The following is an 18,976-nucleotide window of genomic DNA, read 5'->3' as shown; positions in this document are numbered from 1 at the left end:
TTGATATTGACAGTTAATCACTGTTTAAATGTAAATATACATGCACTTGTAGGTTTTAATCATTTTTAATCATTATGTGCATTACAGCTTTTTTGCTATTAATATATATTTACTATATTTGTACAGTCTTTTTCCCAGTATATCAGCGAGGCATTCATATAATTATAAAGTTCCATTTTATTTATGCAGTACTTGTAACTTACCAAAACCTATACTGTTTAGATAAAGGTACATAAAAACATGATATCTCTTTAAAAAAGGCACAAATCTATCAGATGTTCATAAGATGTTTATCAAGAAGATACAAGGCTAACATGCAAGTTTACAAGTAAAACAGTTCAATTTTGCTGTTGACTAACAAGCCTGTTGGTTACTAAACAGCAATTCCCTATTCTCTGTCTCTTCTTTTTCTAATTGAAAGTGGAAGCTGCTGAACTTAACCGAAGCTTGCTCACCGTCCAAACTTGGAACAGTAGAATCAATTTTAATTAAAAGTACTCCACTTTCTTGAATGTAAAGGCTAATATTCCAAACTTGACCCTCATTAGTAAAGTCTCCCTTGCCCTTTCTGTTTCACAGGACGTTCACCGCAAAAAAAAGTTACATGCTAGCTCAATTATTGTAGTACCTAGAATCAAGATCAATATATAAATATCTAGTGTAAAGGATTACTACAACTAAATTACCGTTAATCTGAAAAAAATAGGTTTTTGTGTTTTGGGCTTATTTATTAGTAAAGTCTTCTGTATTGATAATCCTCTGATTTAGATTGGTGGCCAATTGATTGATGCATCACCGCTGGTCATTCAGATTTTTCAGGATAAAAATTTCCTTGTTAGTTGAGGGTCACAACTAAATCTTTAGGACATTATACCTGTTTTTCTAATCTGTGGTTCCATTTAAATGTGTTTTTGCCTGTTTTGCATAGCAGAGCTTATGGCAGAACCTGTCCAATTACTGTAATTATAACAGTAAACATGTTTTTAAATGTTACACTATAAACTTGAATAGATATTAAAAATGTTCTGGCATTAATTTATATTCTGGGATTGTGTATTTGATTAATATTTATGGCATTCCTGCAATGTTTGGAAATGTAAGTTTATTCAAACCTTAAGTAGGACTGAGTTTCTTAAGGGACTGCATATGGAGTTGAACAATTGTGCAACAGCTGGAAAATATGTTTTTAATTATTGCGTCTGTAGTGTCTTATCTGAATATATCTTGTAACAAGTTGTGTTATTGCTAAATTGCTGTGTAATACCGCTACATGCAGTAAGGTCACAGTTTATTACTATAATATATTTAGCAATAACTAATTGAACATTCTATGTAAAGGATGTAGATTGTTAGGACTTAGGTCCTTTGCGGAATCAGGTAAATTAGTATATTCCTGTTGTGTAATTTTAGAATAAATTTTTATTGATATAAGGTCTGAATTACCAGTTCTTCCATATACAATTAGGTCCATAAATATTTGGACAGAGACAACTTTTTTCTAATTTTGGTTCTGTACATTACCACAATAAATTTGAAATGAAACAACTCAGATGCAGTTGAAGTGCAGACTTTCAGCTTTAATTCAGTGGGTTGAACAAAACGATTGCATAAAAATGTGAGGCAACTAAAGCATTTTTTAACACAATCCCTTCATTTCAGGGACTCAAAAGTAATTGGACAATTGACTCAAAGGCTATTTCATGGGCAGGTGTGGGCAAGTCCGTCGTTATGTCATTATCAAATTAAGCAGATAAAAGGCCTGGAGTTGATTTGCTTGCATGTGGAAGATTTTGCTGTGAACAGACAACATGCGGTCAAAGGAGCTCTCCATGCAGGTGAAAGAAGCCATCCTTAAGCTGCGAAAACAGAAAAAACCCATCCGAGAAATTGCTACAATATGAGTGGCAAAATCAACAGTTTGGTACATCCTGAGAAAGACAGCAAGCACTGGTGAACTCAGCAAGCAAAAAGACCTGGACGTCCACGGAAGACAACAGTGGTGGATGATCGCAGAATCATTTCCATGGTGAAGAGAAACCCCTTCACAACAGCCAGCCAAGTGAACAACACTCTCCAGGGGGTCCAAGTCTACCATAAAGAGAAGACTGCATGAAAGTAAATACAGAGGGTGCACTGCAAGGTGCAAGCCACTCATAAGCCTCAAGAATAGAAAGGCTAGATTGGACTTTGCTAAAGAACATCTAAAAAAGCCAGCACAGTTCTGGAAAACATTCTTTGGACAGATGAAACCAAGATCAACCTCTACCAGAATGATGGCAAGAAAAAAGTATGGAGAAGGCGTGGAACAGCTCATTATCCAAAGCATAGCACATCATCTGTAAAACACGGTGGAGTCAGTGTGATGGCTGCCAGTGACACTGGGACACTCGTGTTTATTGATGATGTGACACAGGACAGAAGCAGCCGAATGAATTCTGAGGTGTTCAGAGACATACTGTCTGCTCAAATCCAGCTAAATGCAGTCAAATTGATTGGGTGGCGTTTCATGATACAGATGGACAATGACCCAAAACATACAGCCAAAGCAACCCAGGAGTTTATTAAAGCAAAGAAGTGGAAAATTCTTGAATGGCCAAGTCAGTCACCTGATCTTAACCCAACTGAGCAGGCATTTCACTTGTTGAAGACTAAACTTCAGACAGAAAGGCCCACAAACAAACAGCAACTGAAAGCCGCTGCAGTAAAGGCCTGGCAGAGCATTAAAAGGAGGAAACCCAGCATCTGGTGATGTCCATGAGTTCAAGACTTCAGGCTGTCATTGCCAGCAAAGGGTTTTCAACCAAGTATTAGAAATGAACATTTTATTTCCAGTTATTTAATTTGTCCAATTACTTTTGAGCCCCTGAAATGAAGGGATTGTGTTAAAAAAATGCTTTAGTTGCCTCACATTTTTATGCAATCTTTTTGTTCAACCCACTGAATTAAAGCTGAAAGTCTGCACTTCAACTTCATCCGAGTTGTTTCATTTAAAATTTCTACCTCTTCGTCTTTTTCTAGTTCTAACTTTATTTAAAAACTCTGTCTAGTTTAAATGCATATTGCACATTCTCTAGTTTAAAATATGTCACTTATTTATTGTCTATTTCATATGCCTATTTATTCTATATCCTCTGTTATGCTGTTCTATGTTTGTCTACACTGGAAACCTGGAGCCACCTCGTCTCTCTATGTACCTGTACAGTGTATAGCAGAGATGACAATAAAGTTGACTTTGACTTTGACTACAGAACCAAAATTAGAAAAGTTGTCTCTTTCCAAATATTTATGGACCTAACTGTATTTAAGTGGACTTTTCTATGTATAAACTTTCACTGAATTGCCAGTGAATATTTCTTTGCACCCGTGTTTTGGTATCTTCTTTTTTCAAATAATTTTCTGAGGAGACGTTTTTGACAATGGGCACTTTTAGACTCAGAATTCTTGTTGCAACACTTTAAAAAAACAAAATGTGTTTAATTGTGTGTGAATTTCAAGCATCTTTGCTTAAACTAGAAGTCCGATATCTGTGCACATGCTAGAGTTCAAAGTGTTCTTATTATTAACCATTTTGACCATTGTACAGAAAGTAACTCAATGTTGCTTTAAAAGCTTTATTGCCTAGTTTTAATCTAAAAGAAAAATGTGGTGTTTAACATTGCTGCATATTATCAGATGTTCAACTTGAAATTTAACTTGGAACATGTTTTTATTTATTTTGCTCCACGCCATATTTATTTTAATTTTTTTTTTAATTCTAGATCAGTGCAGTTCGACTGCCAAGGGAACCTGGCAATCCTGAGAGACTCAAAGGCTTTGGCTATGCAGAATTTGATGACGTGGAATCCCTGCTGCAAGCACTAAGCCTCAATGAAGCGGTGAGTTGTTGGACAAAAGCTGAAAATAACTACTTGTGCCTTAAATGGCTATTTTTCCTTTTTTTTTATTTATAGGGGACCCGTTACTGTTCATAAAGGCAAGCTATAAACCTGAAAGAGCCAGTGGCTTGCGATAGCGTAGGCCCTGTAATGGTTGAACAGTTTTCCTGGAATCCATAAGCAATTAAAAAAAAAAAATCCCATTATAAATGTTGATTGCACTCATATCATCTTGGCACACCCTTTACAGTTAGGAAAAATCAGAGGTGTTGCAGTATTTTCCATTGTATATAATAAAAAAAGAAATCTACATTTTGCTTACTGTGATGGATACTTAATAGTTGAGGCCTCAAACAGTGGTAAATCAAGGGTCTTGTGTTCAGGAGTGACTTTCAAGGTTCTACAGAGTTGTTTTAAAATGTGTTATAACTGAAATGTTAATCTAAAAGCAGATCAACAGACTACAAAAATCTCTCCAAAAATGTGTGGGATCTGTAAAATACCACAGTATTGTCCAGCATGTGTGGAGTCGTATGATGTCAAAAGTAGTGTGAGGAAAAGAAAAAAAAAAATTATTCATGGCATGCCAGGAATATACCAATCTTTTGTATTATAAAAATATATTTTTTTTTAACCTTTTTAACACATTATTTAAACAGGCACTGTAAAAAAAAATGTTGAATGCCTGACATCATAAGCAGGAAAATATACACCAATAAATATCTCTTATTTGTATGTGATCTTTGCACTACACAGTCATCTGTGTACACGAGAGCCTCCTAGTGAAGTGATAGAAACTTACTGCTGTCTATATCATGCCCGCCAATTAATAGAATTTTTTTTCTGCATTCAATGTATTGCCTTCATTCAGTCTTTTACATTACTAACACAGTGCAAAAAACCTCATTTGGTCAGAAGGGAATTATAACTGAATATCATCTGCATAAGAGTGAAAGTGAATAACTACAAATTCCACTGATAGATAGTAAGAAGGCAATATAATGAATTTTCAGTTCACTGTTTTTGAAAACTAAGCATTCAAAAGCCAGTATTGTGATGTTCAGTACTTCGATATTCCACAGCTACTTCTTAATAAAAAAAAAAATATGCAAAAATTTTAGCTTCTATTTCCATATTTCAGATGTAGTGGAAACATTACACATTCATTTCCAAATCAAAGCATTAACAAATTTTATCAAGTCTGCGTTATTTTTTACAGAAAGCAAAGAAAAGGATTATTAATCTGTTATAGTGTTGACTTCATTCTCTTCAAACTCGACTCATATCAAGTTGTAGGGGCATTTCCTCTTCAGCATACGCCAACGTAATCTCTTCATTTATTTTTGATGTATTCAAACTGATCCACAATCCCTGGTATATGAAAAACCTCCCCATACCATGATTTGTGCACCAACATCCTTTACTGTCTTCGTAGTGTACTGTGACTTGAATTAAGTACCCAGGGGTCATCTGACGCTTTATAACAATGTCTAAAACTTTTGCTTCCCTTCTTCCTTAATAAAGGACAATTAATAACACCTGTTTTTCAGAATAAATTAATTGCCTAATTAAATTCTACATTGGTGTTATTTTGAACACACCCCTTTCAATGAACAAGTCTGGTACTCGGAGTATGCAGCATGCCTGTCTTGACAGTTGGGTCTGTTGTTTTTCTGTTACACTTCTACATCTACCAGTAAATTATGTGAGATGCAGAAATACAGTATCACTACTACTAGTAACAGTGGTTCATCAGGTTACTGATGATGTAGTGCTATTTTTTTTTATCATAGCTGTATATTGTTGCCCGGCTGAAAATACTTAATGTAACTGGCCGCAAAAAATAATCAGGAACAATTACAAAAGACTTAAATGACATGTAGTGTCTGATTAATGTGGTAACGAGTTGAGAGTTTTGTCATGCCTTGCATAAAGTCAAACAGAGTGTGTCTGTACAGTTTTTATCCATGGTAATGACAAAGAAGGCAATTTGTTGAAAGCGATAAAAAAAATAAGTAAAGGAGGCACAAAACAAATTGGTTGGTGCAAACAATATGCTTTTTTTTTGAGTTGATTGATTTTTTTTTGGAACCACAGCTGTTTATAAACTTGTTTTATCATCATCAAGTTAAAAAAGAAAGAAAAACTTTTATAACTTAGCAATTCCAGTCACAATGAGGCATTCTGCAGGTATTTTGCTATTGGTATAAACAAGGTCTAGTACCGTTTCTTGACACACCTCTGCTGAATAATTTGTTGGGTAAAGCAACTGATGGCATTCAGCATCCACATCACCCAACCTTAGTTGGTAGCAGTAAAAATAGTAATGGTCTCGGTTTTGAGCCCTGAAGGATACCATATCTAGTGATGGGATACAAATTTCTATATGAATGGAAATAAGTTTGATGAATAGTCTGATTAATATTAGTGATGTTTTGATTGAGATTGGCTGATTTTTCTTTTCACTCCAAATGGTACATTAGGCAATCTCAAAAACCTTTTTTCAGAACCTGCTTTTGCGGTAATTTAGTTGTAATGGTTCTTTACAGTATTAGGGAAGTAAACAGGAATCTGACAGTCAGACTTTTGTAGAGTGTGAAGGCAGGAATATTGGCTTTAATATTAAAGAAAGTGAAGTAATAAACTGAGAAAAGACGATCTGAGGAGTCGTACTATGCATAGAGTGGAACAGCAGACTGTAAGAAAAAGGCACGTCTTCAACAGAAAACAGAATAAACTCAGAACTTTTAGTTTTCTCCTGTAATTAAAACGGACACTGCTTGTCTGAGCCTGGTAACAAGCCTGTGTTTAGTACTTCAGTTCACATCTTTAATTAGAAAAATAATTTGCACTAGCTGTTTAGCTTAAACCTATTAAACATGTTAATCATGTATCTACTTGATAAAACATTTTATTAGAGTTTTTATTTTATATTGTGTATTATGGATAATTTTTTTTTTATATTAGTTTTAAAAGTGTGTTTTATGGAGACTTTATTGTAGTATTATTCACTGAAGAATAAGCCTACAGGATTTAATAATGTAAATGAAAAATGGACAGATTACACCTGCAGTCTGCAGTTTAATTATAAAAATACCACTTTAGTGTAGAACGTAAGGTTTCTACATGGCTGGATATGCAGGGGTTTAGAGTTAAAAGGAGTAAAGAAAACCAATTGGAATCGGTACTGGAATTAGACATTTCTTGTAACATGAAATTGATGATTGGTATTGGCCCTAAAATAAACTTTTTGAAACATCCCTAATTAATATAAACTAAACCATGCAAGGACGGCACCTGAATGATAATCATAATTATTATTAGGCCTATTTTTTTTTTAGCAACATTGTCAAAAGGTACCTTTAATTTGACCAACAAAACAGAATGCATTAAATTTAGGTAGGTTTGCAAAAATAAAGTGCCAGTCCATGTCCACTTGACGCCAGCCCCTTCACTTCTGTTCTAATTAACAGCATACTTTTTGGAAAATTAATATACAGTATACCATAAACTCTAAGGTAAATAGGGTTCAGCTTCATTGATGAGGAGAAATATCCATCTACAAAGCTGCAGAGTCATAATGTCATCCTAGCATTTAGCTTGTTCATACAGGCCTTCTATTTTAACTCTTAAAAGCATGTTTAAGCCAGTTTGCGTCATGGCTGTCTGGGGATGGGTTTAAATTCACTTATCTGTGTAGGTTTTTCCCATGCTGTCCTATTTCCTTCCAAATCCAAAGGAATATTTTTTATTTTTTTGTTGTTTGTTCTATATGCCATGGACCTAGGACATATGGTGACAGACCACTCCAAATTGGCTTGGTGTAAGTTAATGTATAGCATGTAACAAGTCCCAAACTTGACTAGTAACCTGTAGCAGCTATGGTCCTGCCTTTCATCAAACTTTATTGAAACATGTTCCAACTCTTGCAGGTATATGTTGAAATCTAATCTAGTATAAAATTAATTTTTTTATTTATTTTTATAAAAACCTTCCTGCTAGTATTGGTGACTACAGATGATTTTCACATACTTGCAATGTGAGTGCTATGAGGGGGGCTCAAAAATAACTGTTTTTTTTTTTTAAACAAATTGTATATTGCTCGGAACATTTCCAGACTTGAATCACTCTCAAAATACTGTCCCTGAGACACTTGTCCCACCACTTTTTCCATTTTTCAAAACTGTTCTGAAACTTCTGTAAAGTGATAGCCTGTAGTGTCTCTGTGTTTGCTTCTTGACCATCTCTACATCCTGAAAACACTTTCTTTTAAGGTCTCTCTTCATTCTTGGAAATAAAAAAAAATTGCTGGGTGCAAGGACCTTGGGGGGTGGCAGGGGAAGTGTGAGAAACAATTTTCATCCCATTTTTCATGAGAAACTGCCATACGCTCAATGTTTTGTGGGCGGGAGCATTGTCGTGATGCAGAAGCCACTCGCCTGATTGCCACAGTTTGGGTTGTTTTGTCCACACTGCATCACGCAATCACTTGAGCACTTCAAGGACTCTGCTTTGTCAAATGATGCAGAGGGCAGTCTGCTATAGTACATGCACCTAGCGGCAAACGTCGGAAATTAACTTTTTTTTGTTATTTTTGTGTCCCCCCTCGTATGTCTCTTTAATATTGCTTACAGCTATGGATAATTGGTTCCAGAAAGCACAAACTCCAGCTCATGTTGGCAATGAACCTGCAGTAGTAGGCATTTACATTTTGTAGTAAGGAGGACTCAACTAGAACAGCATACAAGTATATCTTTGTGAGAACACAAAGCAGTAAGACAAAATGTAAACAGCAAGAGGAAGATACATTAGTTTTCATATAGAGTCCAGAATAAATTAAATTTTAGTTTTACTGTATATGATCATGGCACAACCAGTTGAAAAAAAATTAACGATTCTAACAAATCTTTACTCCAGAAATTAGCTTCCTATTTCAGTAAATTAAACTTTATATTAATAAATCTGTTAAGTTAGCAGCACTGTGAATTTTTTACAACAAAGATAACGCATATTAAAAATAATAATTAATACAAAATGAGGCTGCAGCCTTATTAGTGTCACTCAATCTGCCACGTAAATCAAATGCAATGTAACAATAAGAAGACAGTGTTTTCTCCAAGAGGTTAATTAGTCCTTATGACTGCTGTACTTCACTTAATATTGGTGGCAGTTTTTTTTCTCTTGATTCAAAGGAAGCATTTAAGCTTTCTAGTTGAGTTATTTATTTCTATTTTCATCAAGTAAATTTTAAGAAGACCTGAACTTTTGTTTGTAATTGTTACTGAGTGTAGTAAATGATAATAATTCTTGCATTTATATAGTGCTTTTCTCAATATTCAAAGCTCTACACAGTTAAGCTGGTGCCACTTCAAGCAATTGTAGGAAAATGCCCTTTATTGGTGTTCCAGTAAACAAGTGTCTTATTGCCTAGAAAAAAGTGAACCATCTGAAAGGTAAACCTGTGTTTGAGATCTCAAAATGGCCGTATCTCATTGTAAATTTTCAAATAGTAAAATATTCTCCAGTGATGCTTTTATTGTTTTTGAATCAATACATGTCACTTCTATCTCCTCATTAGGTGTTTTAAGGCTTCTTTTGTAAAGCATTTGGGACTATTTTCACACTTCTTGCTTTGTTGTGCTGGTGAAATATTTACCCTTAATGATTAGAGGAAAGGAAAATTGTTTTTTTTTTTGTTATCGTTATATTTTAATTTGTTGTTACATATTGAGGAACCTCTGTTATAGTAAGGTAGTTTCAGGCATATTAAACATACTGATTTTGTAAGTTATTTGCAAATACAGCAGGTATTTTTCATATAAACGACACCTGCAGTAGCTGTTAGCTGTGGATTGAGCACAGTAGTTACACAGTCAGTGGGCTCAGCCTTAATGTCATTAAATCTTTCTGGAATGCCTTAAAAAAAGGGCCTTATACAGTTTTCTCTTTATAATCCATCTCAGCTCTTTTTCTATTAGTCATTTCAGAGCAGCAGTTGATGGGATGTCATCTGCAGTGATTTGTAGAAGAGCTTAGCTGTCTCTCTTGTAAGGTCCCGAAGCATTTGGCTCAATTTGAAATGTTTTCAATGAGTCCCCTCTGCCTCACACTGAAGGGGGCTGGTAATTCATAGTCTGCAGACCCTGCACATAAAGCATGTTTGTGCTTTCAAAGAATCTGCAGCAAAAAGGTTGCGCTATTCTAGAGAGCAGGAATGTTCTGATATGCTGCAATATTTGGTTACCCTTACTGTGACTGTGCATTCTGTAGCTGGAGTATGCAAATGACAAATGTTTACTAATTTTGTCTAGTTGCTACGATATTACTTGTACAGTGCTGGGAGATTTAGTGCTAGTTTACTATCATTGAGCTGATGAGACAAGCAAGTTAAGCTGCACAGAAGAGCATCCTCTGTTTCTTTCTCTATTTTTAAGGCTTTTTCTTAGTAATAGTAACTAACCCTAACCTCCCTTTTAGGAATGTTCCAGTTAAGTTGTTTTTTCCCCCATAAGTCCAATGGTGACAGCAACTGAGGCATTTGTAGAAGTAAACATTTGAGGCAGTTTACTTCGCTGTGGTTGTGCTGCTGCTTTGCAGTAAGGAGACTGTGGAAGATTGTGGGTTCGCTTCCAAGTTCCTCCCTGTGTGGATAGCGTTTTGAGTACTGAGAAAAGCGCTATATAAATGTAATGAATTATTATTATTCTAAAACCTCAAGCAGGTGGTTTTTTTGTTAATAAATCTCTTAAGCAAGGCTTGTGTATGGAATTAACAAAACAGTAATATTAATGTCTGAATTATAGTCTTTGCCAAGTGTGTTGTGCTTCCAACTAATTAATTACATTACAGAATTCTAATTATTCTGCATTAGAAAAGAGATTGATATTTAAAACAATAACCCCTATTATTAATTTTATGATGCCCTTTGTCTATTGTGGCCTTATATTTGCTTCCTTCAAAGCAAAAATAGACTTAGGTTCTGCATTGTTGAAAGGTTAGCACAGTGATGTGCCTGCAGGTCATTTATCAAATTATTTACGTCAAATGTCTTTCCCTTATTTCCATTACAGGCTTTACAGACAACATTTACCACTTCTAGACACTTCAGTGTACTTCCACATAAAAGATATTTTCTTCAGTTTTCATCTATGCCACTTTTAAGAAACTGCACATGCATTCAACATATTTTTTGTCCTAATGCTGGCTAACCAATAAGCAAGATGTAAGCCAGCTGGACAAAAAGATGCAAAAAAACTGTAATGTTAAACCTGAAAACATAATGCAAGAAAACAGATGATTTTTTTTTTCCTGTTGCACTGTTTTCCATATTGCTTTACTCTAGACACAGTATTCTTTTTTTTGCATATCCCCTAAATAGTGTCCCTGAACCTATTTGCATCTCACAAGTTTTTAGCTTATGGAGTTGATCATTAGTAAAACAAGACAGCCTCCTGCCTCTTAAAACACTTTCATTCACCCAGCATTTGGGGGCAGATTTTTCTACTCCTGCTGCACTGGTCTTTGATTATGGCATTGTGAAGGTTACTCTTGCATTTGAGATCTCTGATTTACTGCTGTTTTTTTGCTACAGCTGTTAGGTACACTAGCATGCAAACAGGGTCTTGTGTTTCCCTTTAAACACAATGGGAAGTAACTGCTATATATTAGATTATTATGTTGTTATAACATTGTTTTTTAAAAGGGTCTTTTTGGCAGTGCACATTTTAGTTACCTGTGCGAGGATGCAGTTATACCACACAGTTTGCATTTTAGCTGACTGTTCACTTAACATGCATTGCCTAAAGTAATAAGGCATGTTGTTTTGATTCAGCTGTAAAGGTAAAAGGACAATTTGTTAGTTTCAAGAGTCAGTTCTTGACAACTCACAACTTCACACTGTCCTTAATTTAACTGACCTTCTAGATGAGTCTAGCACACACCGCTATCTACCAGTGACATGTTTTATTCCTTTTGAAGAGCATTTTTAAGATGGGGGGGAAAAACATGTTTTGGACAGTTTTCTAATGTATTGTTTAAATAACATGCGCATATCATGCATTTGGTTTACAGTGAACTTTTCCTGTATCCTAATCCCACTAGGCACAATCTTAGAAAACAAAATGCACTGTGATACTTTTAAATCTACTTTTTTATATTATTGTTTTGGGGGCATTACCACAAACTGCTGTCAGCAAATATTCCAATGAATACTTTGGCTTTTTTTATTTTATTCAGTAAAGCATTTCATTTTGGTCAATTATAGGATTTGTTGGAATTACCAATGTTATTTTTATAAATAACTTGAATCAAAACCATATTGTACGGCAATCAACAAGTTAGATCAGGCAGCTACTGCTCTTTTCATTTAAAAACTACTGAAAAAAAATAATAATTGTAAACATTTCCTGCTTGTTGAGGAATGAAAAGGTGTCAATGTAAAGCCTAGAGAAAAAGAAAGTAAAAACACCATTTCTCGAAGCTTTTTTGATTCAGAGTTACTTAGAACAGGTTATGGTCCTGTACAGCATACTATGGCATCATCTGATGAACATTAATTGGAGAGGGAGTGAGGATTGTCTTTTCAAATACTTAGAAAATTCACATCCTTGTATAACCAGCACAAACCTGCCATTTACTGTTAATAAAACGTGTAATGTGCAGGTTAAATTCAGGGAGAAAAAAAAACAGCAATTAGATCACAGGTCTGTCATATGGAGCCTTATCAAAATCTTACTGACAATTCAGATCAATAATATCTTAATGCTTCCTCATGGAATCCCCACATATCATTGAAGCACAATCTAACTGTCTAAACCAGGGGTTCTCAAAGTGTGTCCTGTGGACCCACTGCATGTATTTGTTCAAGCCAGCTTCTGTTTTTAATTGGACCCTGAGCTAATTAAGTGAACTGCTATTTCCCAGATTCTGTGTTTTGGGAACAATATAGAAATTAGACAACTAAATTTGGTTAAAAAGAAAAGAAAATGTAATAAGCAGTTATATGGGAATAATGTTTTTTTTTTTCTTTTCAACAATATTTTCATCAATATTTTCATTCTGTTTTTCCGAGTGTTCTAATTGTGTAATGAATCCATTATTTTTTAATTAGTGGGTCTAACGCTAAATTAGTTGCAGCCTTTCATGATTCAGTATTGTTTGCCTGGGTGTCTGCTCTGCTTTTTTTATTGTCATTAAGATACAATGAAGGGAGCAAACTGCACAGAGAAAGGGTAAAATATAATGGAAGCAACAAAAGTGAGTTGAGCTTTTAAATCTATAGCAAAAATGGAAATGTTTCTAAACGTGTAATAAATGTAAAAATCATGCTTCTGTGCTTTAACGTAGAATAAGAGAAGAGAAAAAAACAGCTAATTAATTAAGATCAGTGTTATCAATCAGTTGTCACTGATTAGGAATCTGGATGAAGCAAAAAACCTGAAGCCACAGTGGTCCCCTAGGACCAACTTTGAGAACCCCTGGTCTAAACCCATGCTGGCTGATTACAGGGTACATGTTCATGCCATGTGCTGCATGATTTCATGTTTAGTAATTGCTCCATTTTGTTTACCATTGATGCATGCTGTGCTTACTCCAGTATATTTGCTTGAGTCAGCCTGATTACATTTCTTGGGACCATGTTTACTAGGTACCCTTCTGTAAGAAATTCCCCAGTTGTGCAGAGATTTTTGAAAAGTTTTATATTTGAACTTGCATAAACTTATTGAGCTCTCCAAGATAGATTTTGTTTTGTCTTGGTGTCTGTTTTGATATCATTCATTTTTATCAAAGCAGCAGCACTTCTCTCTCTAAATGTCCAAATCATTAAATACTGTACCTTCTTTATATGTGAAAACGTCCAAAAAATACAAATTTATAGCATTCATTTTTTGACTGCATGTTTTAGTTTGCCCTTATCGTTCCAAATGCATTATGCCTCCTCCTTGGCAGTTCTTTTACTGCTTAAATGCTGAAAGAATATCTTTGGGTCATGTTTCTTATTTTAGCTTTACTTGTATCCTTTTTAATTGCTGCACTCATGGTAGTGCTGGAATTGTTTGTTTTTTATGACATGTACAACTGTTTTTTTCTTTGCATCCTTTATTTGGCTTTTTTAGTTATCCTCTGCCAAGTTGTTCTTAATTTCTTAATACTTTTCAATTTTGTCTTTACACTTAAAAGTTTGTCTCAGGTTATTTTTTGTTGACTGCTAAATATGCTCAAAGTTTGTTGTATTAAAATGAAAAAGTTAGTTTTTGAGTAGACACACAGCCAAAACACTTTGAAATGTGCTCTTATAGCTACTGGATCCTAAAGGTTTGATCAGTTATACTCTGAATTGTATCCCTGAGTAATACAGAATAATAAATCTAAACTGGCGTCTTCTATGACTGTTTGTTTTTTGTTTTTTTTTATATATAAAGCAAACTATGTCAAAAACAGTCCAAGATCACATCTCTGAAATCCTGTTTTGGTGCTCTGCAAATGTATGGTTATTTAGAGGATCAGATTCTCAGCAGTGTTATGTGACTTCATAGTCTGCTTTTCTAAAATACACATGGTACTTTTTTAAAACCTTGCTCTTGTAGTTCCACTAAGTCTTGAGGTTTTTATTTATTTATTTATTTTTTAGACATTCGGACAATCGTTATGAGAACATGCCAGTCAGCATAACAAGCTGATTCATTCTGTTTACCTAGATTGTCCAAAATAACATCAATTCTAGATGTGAAGGTCCATATATCCATATGTCTATGGTTCTCTGTGTGAGAAATCGGCTCACTTGCTCAGTGGAGAGTACTTTATTGCAGGCATGTAGGCTTTACCTTGTTGTTTTCATGAATACTTATCAATACATTCTGAAGACATGGCTGTCATTTCCATGTCAATTTACACTTTGGGTTCTTAGCTTGTTTCGCGGGTAGGTGTTGCTGTAGAGGTGCAACAAGTTGGTAACTAAATAACACACAACACTTGGAACAACAGGATTGTGCACTATGGCACAAAACTGGATGATTATATAATTATTTAACAGGATGCATTTGAGTCATAAGCAGATGCAACGTTTTTCATGGCTACTTATATTTTCACAAGTGTTTTTCATCTTGAATACATTTCATTTAGGGGATGTTTCAAAATGTTATTTAACATTAGCTGTATCATGGTTGGAGTCCTGCAACCGCCGAGCAGGCGACCCCAAGTTTGAGAATCACCTTCCTAGTTTAAAAAATCTTAAGAATTCTTCTTCTTTCGGCTGCTCCTGTTAGGGGTTGCCACAGCGGATCATCTTTTTCCATATTAAACAATCTTAAGAATGGGCACTTAAAAAGGTAAACATAGAGAAACTACATGTTGGCCGAGGCAGTTAAAGAAGACAATAGGCCAAGCTAAAAATATTCTTAAAAAGCAGGTTTTCATCTGATGAAGATATAGGAAAACCAGAAATGTGGTGGTTTTATCATTGAATAGACAAGAAAGGAAACTAGCTGCTGTTTGCTTGCTGAAATACAGTAGCATGCAAAAGTATTAAATTTTCTGCATGCCACAGATTTGTACACATTTTTCCATTCAGTATTTTTAATGGGAACTCTTAATGCAGTAACAATACCAGAGTCAAAGTTACACCATTTTCTGTTGATATTTAACTAAAGAAGAACATCTTTGAAGTTAGTGTTTGCATAAGTACAGTGGTGTGAAAAACTATTTGCCCCCTTCCTGATTTCTTATTCTTTTGCATGTTTAAATGTTTCTGATCATCAAACACATTTAACCATTAGTCAAATATAACACAAGTAAACACAAAATGCAGTTTTTTAAATGATGGTTTTTATTATTTAGGGAGAAAAAAAAATCCAAACTTACATGGCCCTGTGTGAAAAAGTAATTGCCCCCTTGTTCAAAAATCACCTAACTGTGGTGTATCAAACCTGAGTTCAATTTCCTGATTACTGCCACACCTGTTTCAATCAAGAAATCACTTCAATAGGAGCTGCCTGACACAGAGAAGTAGACCAAAAGCACCTCAAAAGCTAGACATCATGCCAAGATCCAAAGAAATTCAGGAACAAATGAGAACAGAAGTAATTGAGATCTATCAGTCTGGTAAAGGTTATAAAGCCATCTCTAAAGCTTTGGGACTCCAGCGAACCACAGTGAGAGCCATTATCCACAAATGGCAAAAACATGGAACAGTGGTGAACCTTCCCAGGAGTGGCCGGCCGACCAAAATTACCCCAAGAGCAGAGAGCGACTCATCCGAGAGGTCACAAAAGACCCCAGGACAACGTCTAAAGAACTGCAGGCCTCACTTGCCTCAATTAAGGTCAGTGTTCACGACTCCACCATAAGAAAGAGACTGGGCAAAAACGGCCTGCATGGCAGATTTCCAAGACGCAAACCACTGTTAAGCAAAAAGAACATTAGGGCTCGTCTCAATTTTGCTAAGAAACATCTCAATGATTGCCAAGACTTTTGGGAAAATACCTTGTGGACTGATGAGACAAAAGTTGAACTTTTGGAAGGCAAATGTCCCGTTACATCTGGCGTAAAAGGAACACAGCATTTCAGAAAAAGAACATCATACCAACAGTAAAATATGGTGGTGGTAGTGTGATGGTCTGGGGTTGTTTTGCTGCTTCAGGACCTGGAAGGCTTGCTTTGATAGATGGAACCATGAATTCTACTGTCTACCAAAAAATCCTGAAGGAGAATGTCCGGCCATCTGTTCGTCAAGTCAAGCTGAAGTGATCTTGGGTGCTGCAACAGGACAATGACCCAAAACACACCAGCAAATCCACCTCTGAAGGGCTGAAGAAAAACAAAATGAAGACTTTGGAGTGGCCTAGTCAAAGTCCTGACCTGAATCCAATTGAGATGCTATGGCATGACCTTAAAAAGGCGCTTCATGCTAAAAAACCCTCAAATAAAGCTGAATTACAACAATTCTGCAAAGATGAGTGGGCCAAAATTCCTCCAGAGCGCAGTAAGAGACTCATTGCAAGTTATCGCAAACGCTTGATTGCAGTTATTGCTGCTAAGGGTGGCCCAACCAGTTATTAGGTTCAGGGGGCAATTACTTTTTCACACAGGGCCATGTAGGTTTGGATTTTTTTTCTCCCTAAATAATAAAACCATCATTTAAAAAACTGCATTTAGTGTTTACTTGTGTTATATTTGACTAATGGTTAAATGTGTTTGATGATCAGAAACATTTTGTGTGACAAACATGCAAAAGAGTAAGAAATCAGGAAGGGGGCAAATAGTTTTTCACACCACTGTATTTAAACCTCTGTGTTTTGGAAGCTCCAGGTTTACACAAATGACAAATTAATCACAAACGACACAAAGGTAACAGTAGTTTGACAGTCTTAATTAAACATACTGAGGTATGACTTGTGAGTCTTTTCTGTCTCTGAGTATAGAAAGCCGCCTTTGTAAGGACCATCGTCTTTGTTGGCTAGTCACTGCACAAATTACAAAAAAGACAAATGTGCATTATGCTGATGTGAGAAACAAAGTCATACACAAGGCAGGAAATTGCTATAAAAATACTGGAAGAGTCTGAATGTCTCATTGTGCACTTTTGGATCCATTATCAGAAAGTGGAAGTTTCATCAGAGCACCCAGAACAGGCCTTTCCTCAAAAAAAAAAAACAAAACAACATCAGAGCACGATGTTGACTGGTGTGAGAGGCTTCTAAAAATCCAACCATCACTCTCAGAAGTCTGCATTGCTCTTTGGCTGAAACTGGAGTGAAAGTGCAGGGGTCCACAATTTCAAGAGCTCTCTCTAAAACAGGCTTCTACAGGAGGGCAGCAAGAAAGAAGCCATTCCTTAAGAAGGTCCACATTAAAACAAGTATGTCATTTGCTACAAAGCAGGAGAAAGACCCAGTTAAATTGTGTGAGAAGGTTTTATGGTCAAATGAGACCAAAACGTAACTTTTTGGTCAGACTTCAAGAGGTATGTATGGCATTAACCTAACACTCTCCATACATCAAGAAATACCAGACCCACAGTGAAATTTGGTGGCAGCATCATGCTATGGGGATGTCCTGGGTCTGGGTATCTTGTCAGAGTTGAAGGGACAATGGATGGACACAAGTAACACACAATTTTGCACAACTTGTTCCCATCTGCGATGAGTCTGCCACTTGGGAGAAGATTCACCTTTCACCTTGACAAGTATCCTAAGTGTAAGGCGAAAGCGACACTGTAATGGGTCAGAAACACAAAGGTGAATGTTTTGGAATGGCCAAGTCAAAGCCCTGGTCTTAACACCATTGAGAATCGGTGGCACTGTTTGAAAACTGCTGTCCAGGGGCACCATCTCACCAACCTAGAGGATCTCTCAAAATTCTGCCTAGAAGAATGAGGAATGAATCCCTCTGAACTCTGATACTTGCATAGCCAAAAGAATGAAGGCTGTTACTGCAGCAAAAAGCTTCTCGAAGAAGTATGAATGTGTAGAGCTTGAATACTTTGGCAAATGCTGACTTTGGAGTTTTTGTATTTTAAGTTAAATATCTAGAGAGAATTGTTAATTTTGACTTTGGAAATGTATTCTTACAGCAAAAGAGTTTATGTTATAAATACTGAATGGATAAATATGTGTACAAATCTTTTGTCATGCAGGAAATTATGATGACTTTCAAGGGACTTGAATAATTTTGCTTGGCACTATCTTTTTAAAAGCTGCAGTAACACACGAGTGACAAAGTGATGTAAAAATAAAGAAGTAGTAAAGATTTTTGAGTAGAATATTTATTGAATTTATGCAGCAGTTGATTTAATATTTAATAGTATTATTGTGACTTGTACAGATTACAGTAAAGTTCTCTTACCAAGACGGAACACATCACCATGATAAACAGTCTATTAAAATGCATACATTTATTTATTATTAAACACAAACTTACCTCCCTGAGGTAGCCTTTACTACTGCTAAATCAAATGACTGGCAGCACTGGATACATGGTCAGAAACACCCAGTTGGCAGTCGTTCACAAGGTCAAATGCAGAATGTTGCGGTTTTAAATTAGACAGTTTTTAACGATTCAAGTATGTCTATACTTTAAAATTATTTCTATCTTCCTGTAGTTGC

The 18,976-nt window shown here is 35.6% G+C and overlaps 1 protein-coding gene across 5 annotated transcripts in view; it reads left to right on the top strand.

Moving 5' to 3' along the window:
- eif4ba (eukaryotic translation initiation factor 4Ba) overlaps window positions 1-18,976 on the top strand; it is a 71,625-nt gene that overhangs the window by 19,562 nt on the left and 33,087 nt on the right. For all 5 annotated transcript variants that reach the window (XM_039746774.1, XM_039746772.1, XM_039746773.1 and 2 more), the window contains exon 4: window positions 3,759-3,875. In XM_039746774.1, coding sequence (XP_039602708.1) covers window positions 3,759-3,875 — 117 coding nt within the window. The remainder of the gene's footprint in view (window positions 1-3,758; window positions 3,876-18,976) is intronic.

Source organism: Polypterus senegalus, chromosome 3 (genome assembly GCF_016835505.1).
Source record: "Polypterus senegalus isolate Bchr_013 chromosome 3, ASM1683550v1, whole genome shotgun sequence".
Taxonomy (NCBI): Eukaryota; Metazoa; Chordata; class Cladistia; order Polypteriformes; family Polypteridae; genus Polypterus; species Polypterus senegalus.
This window is presented reverse-complemented; position numbering and strand designations above follow the sequence as displayed.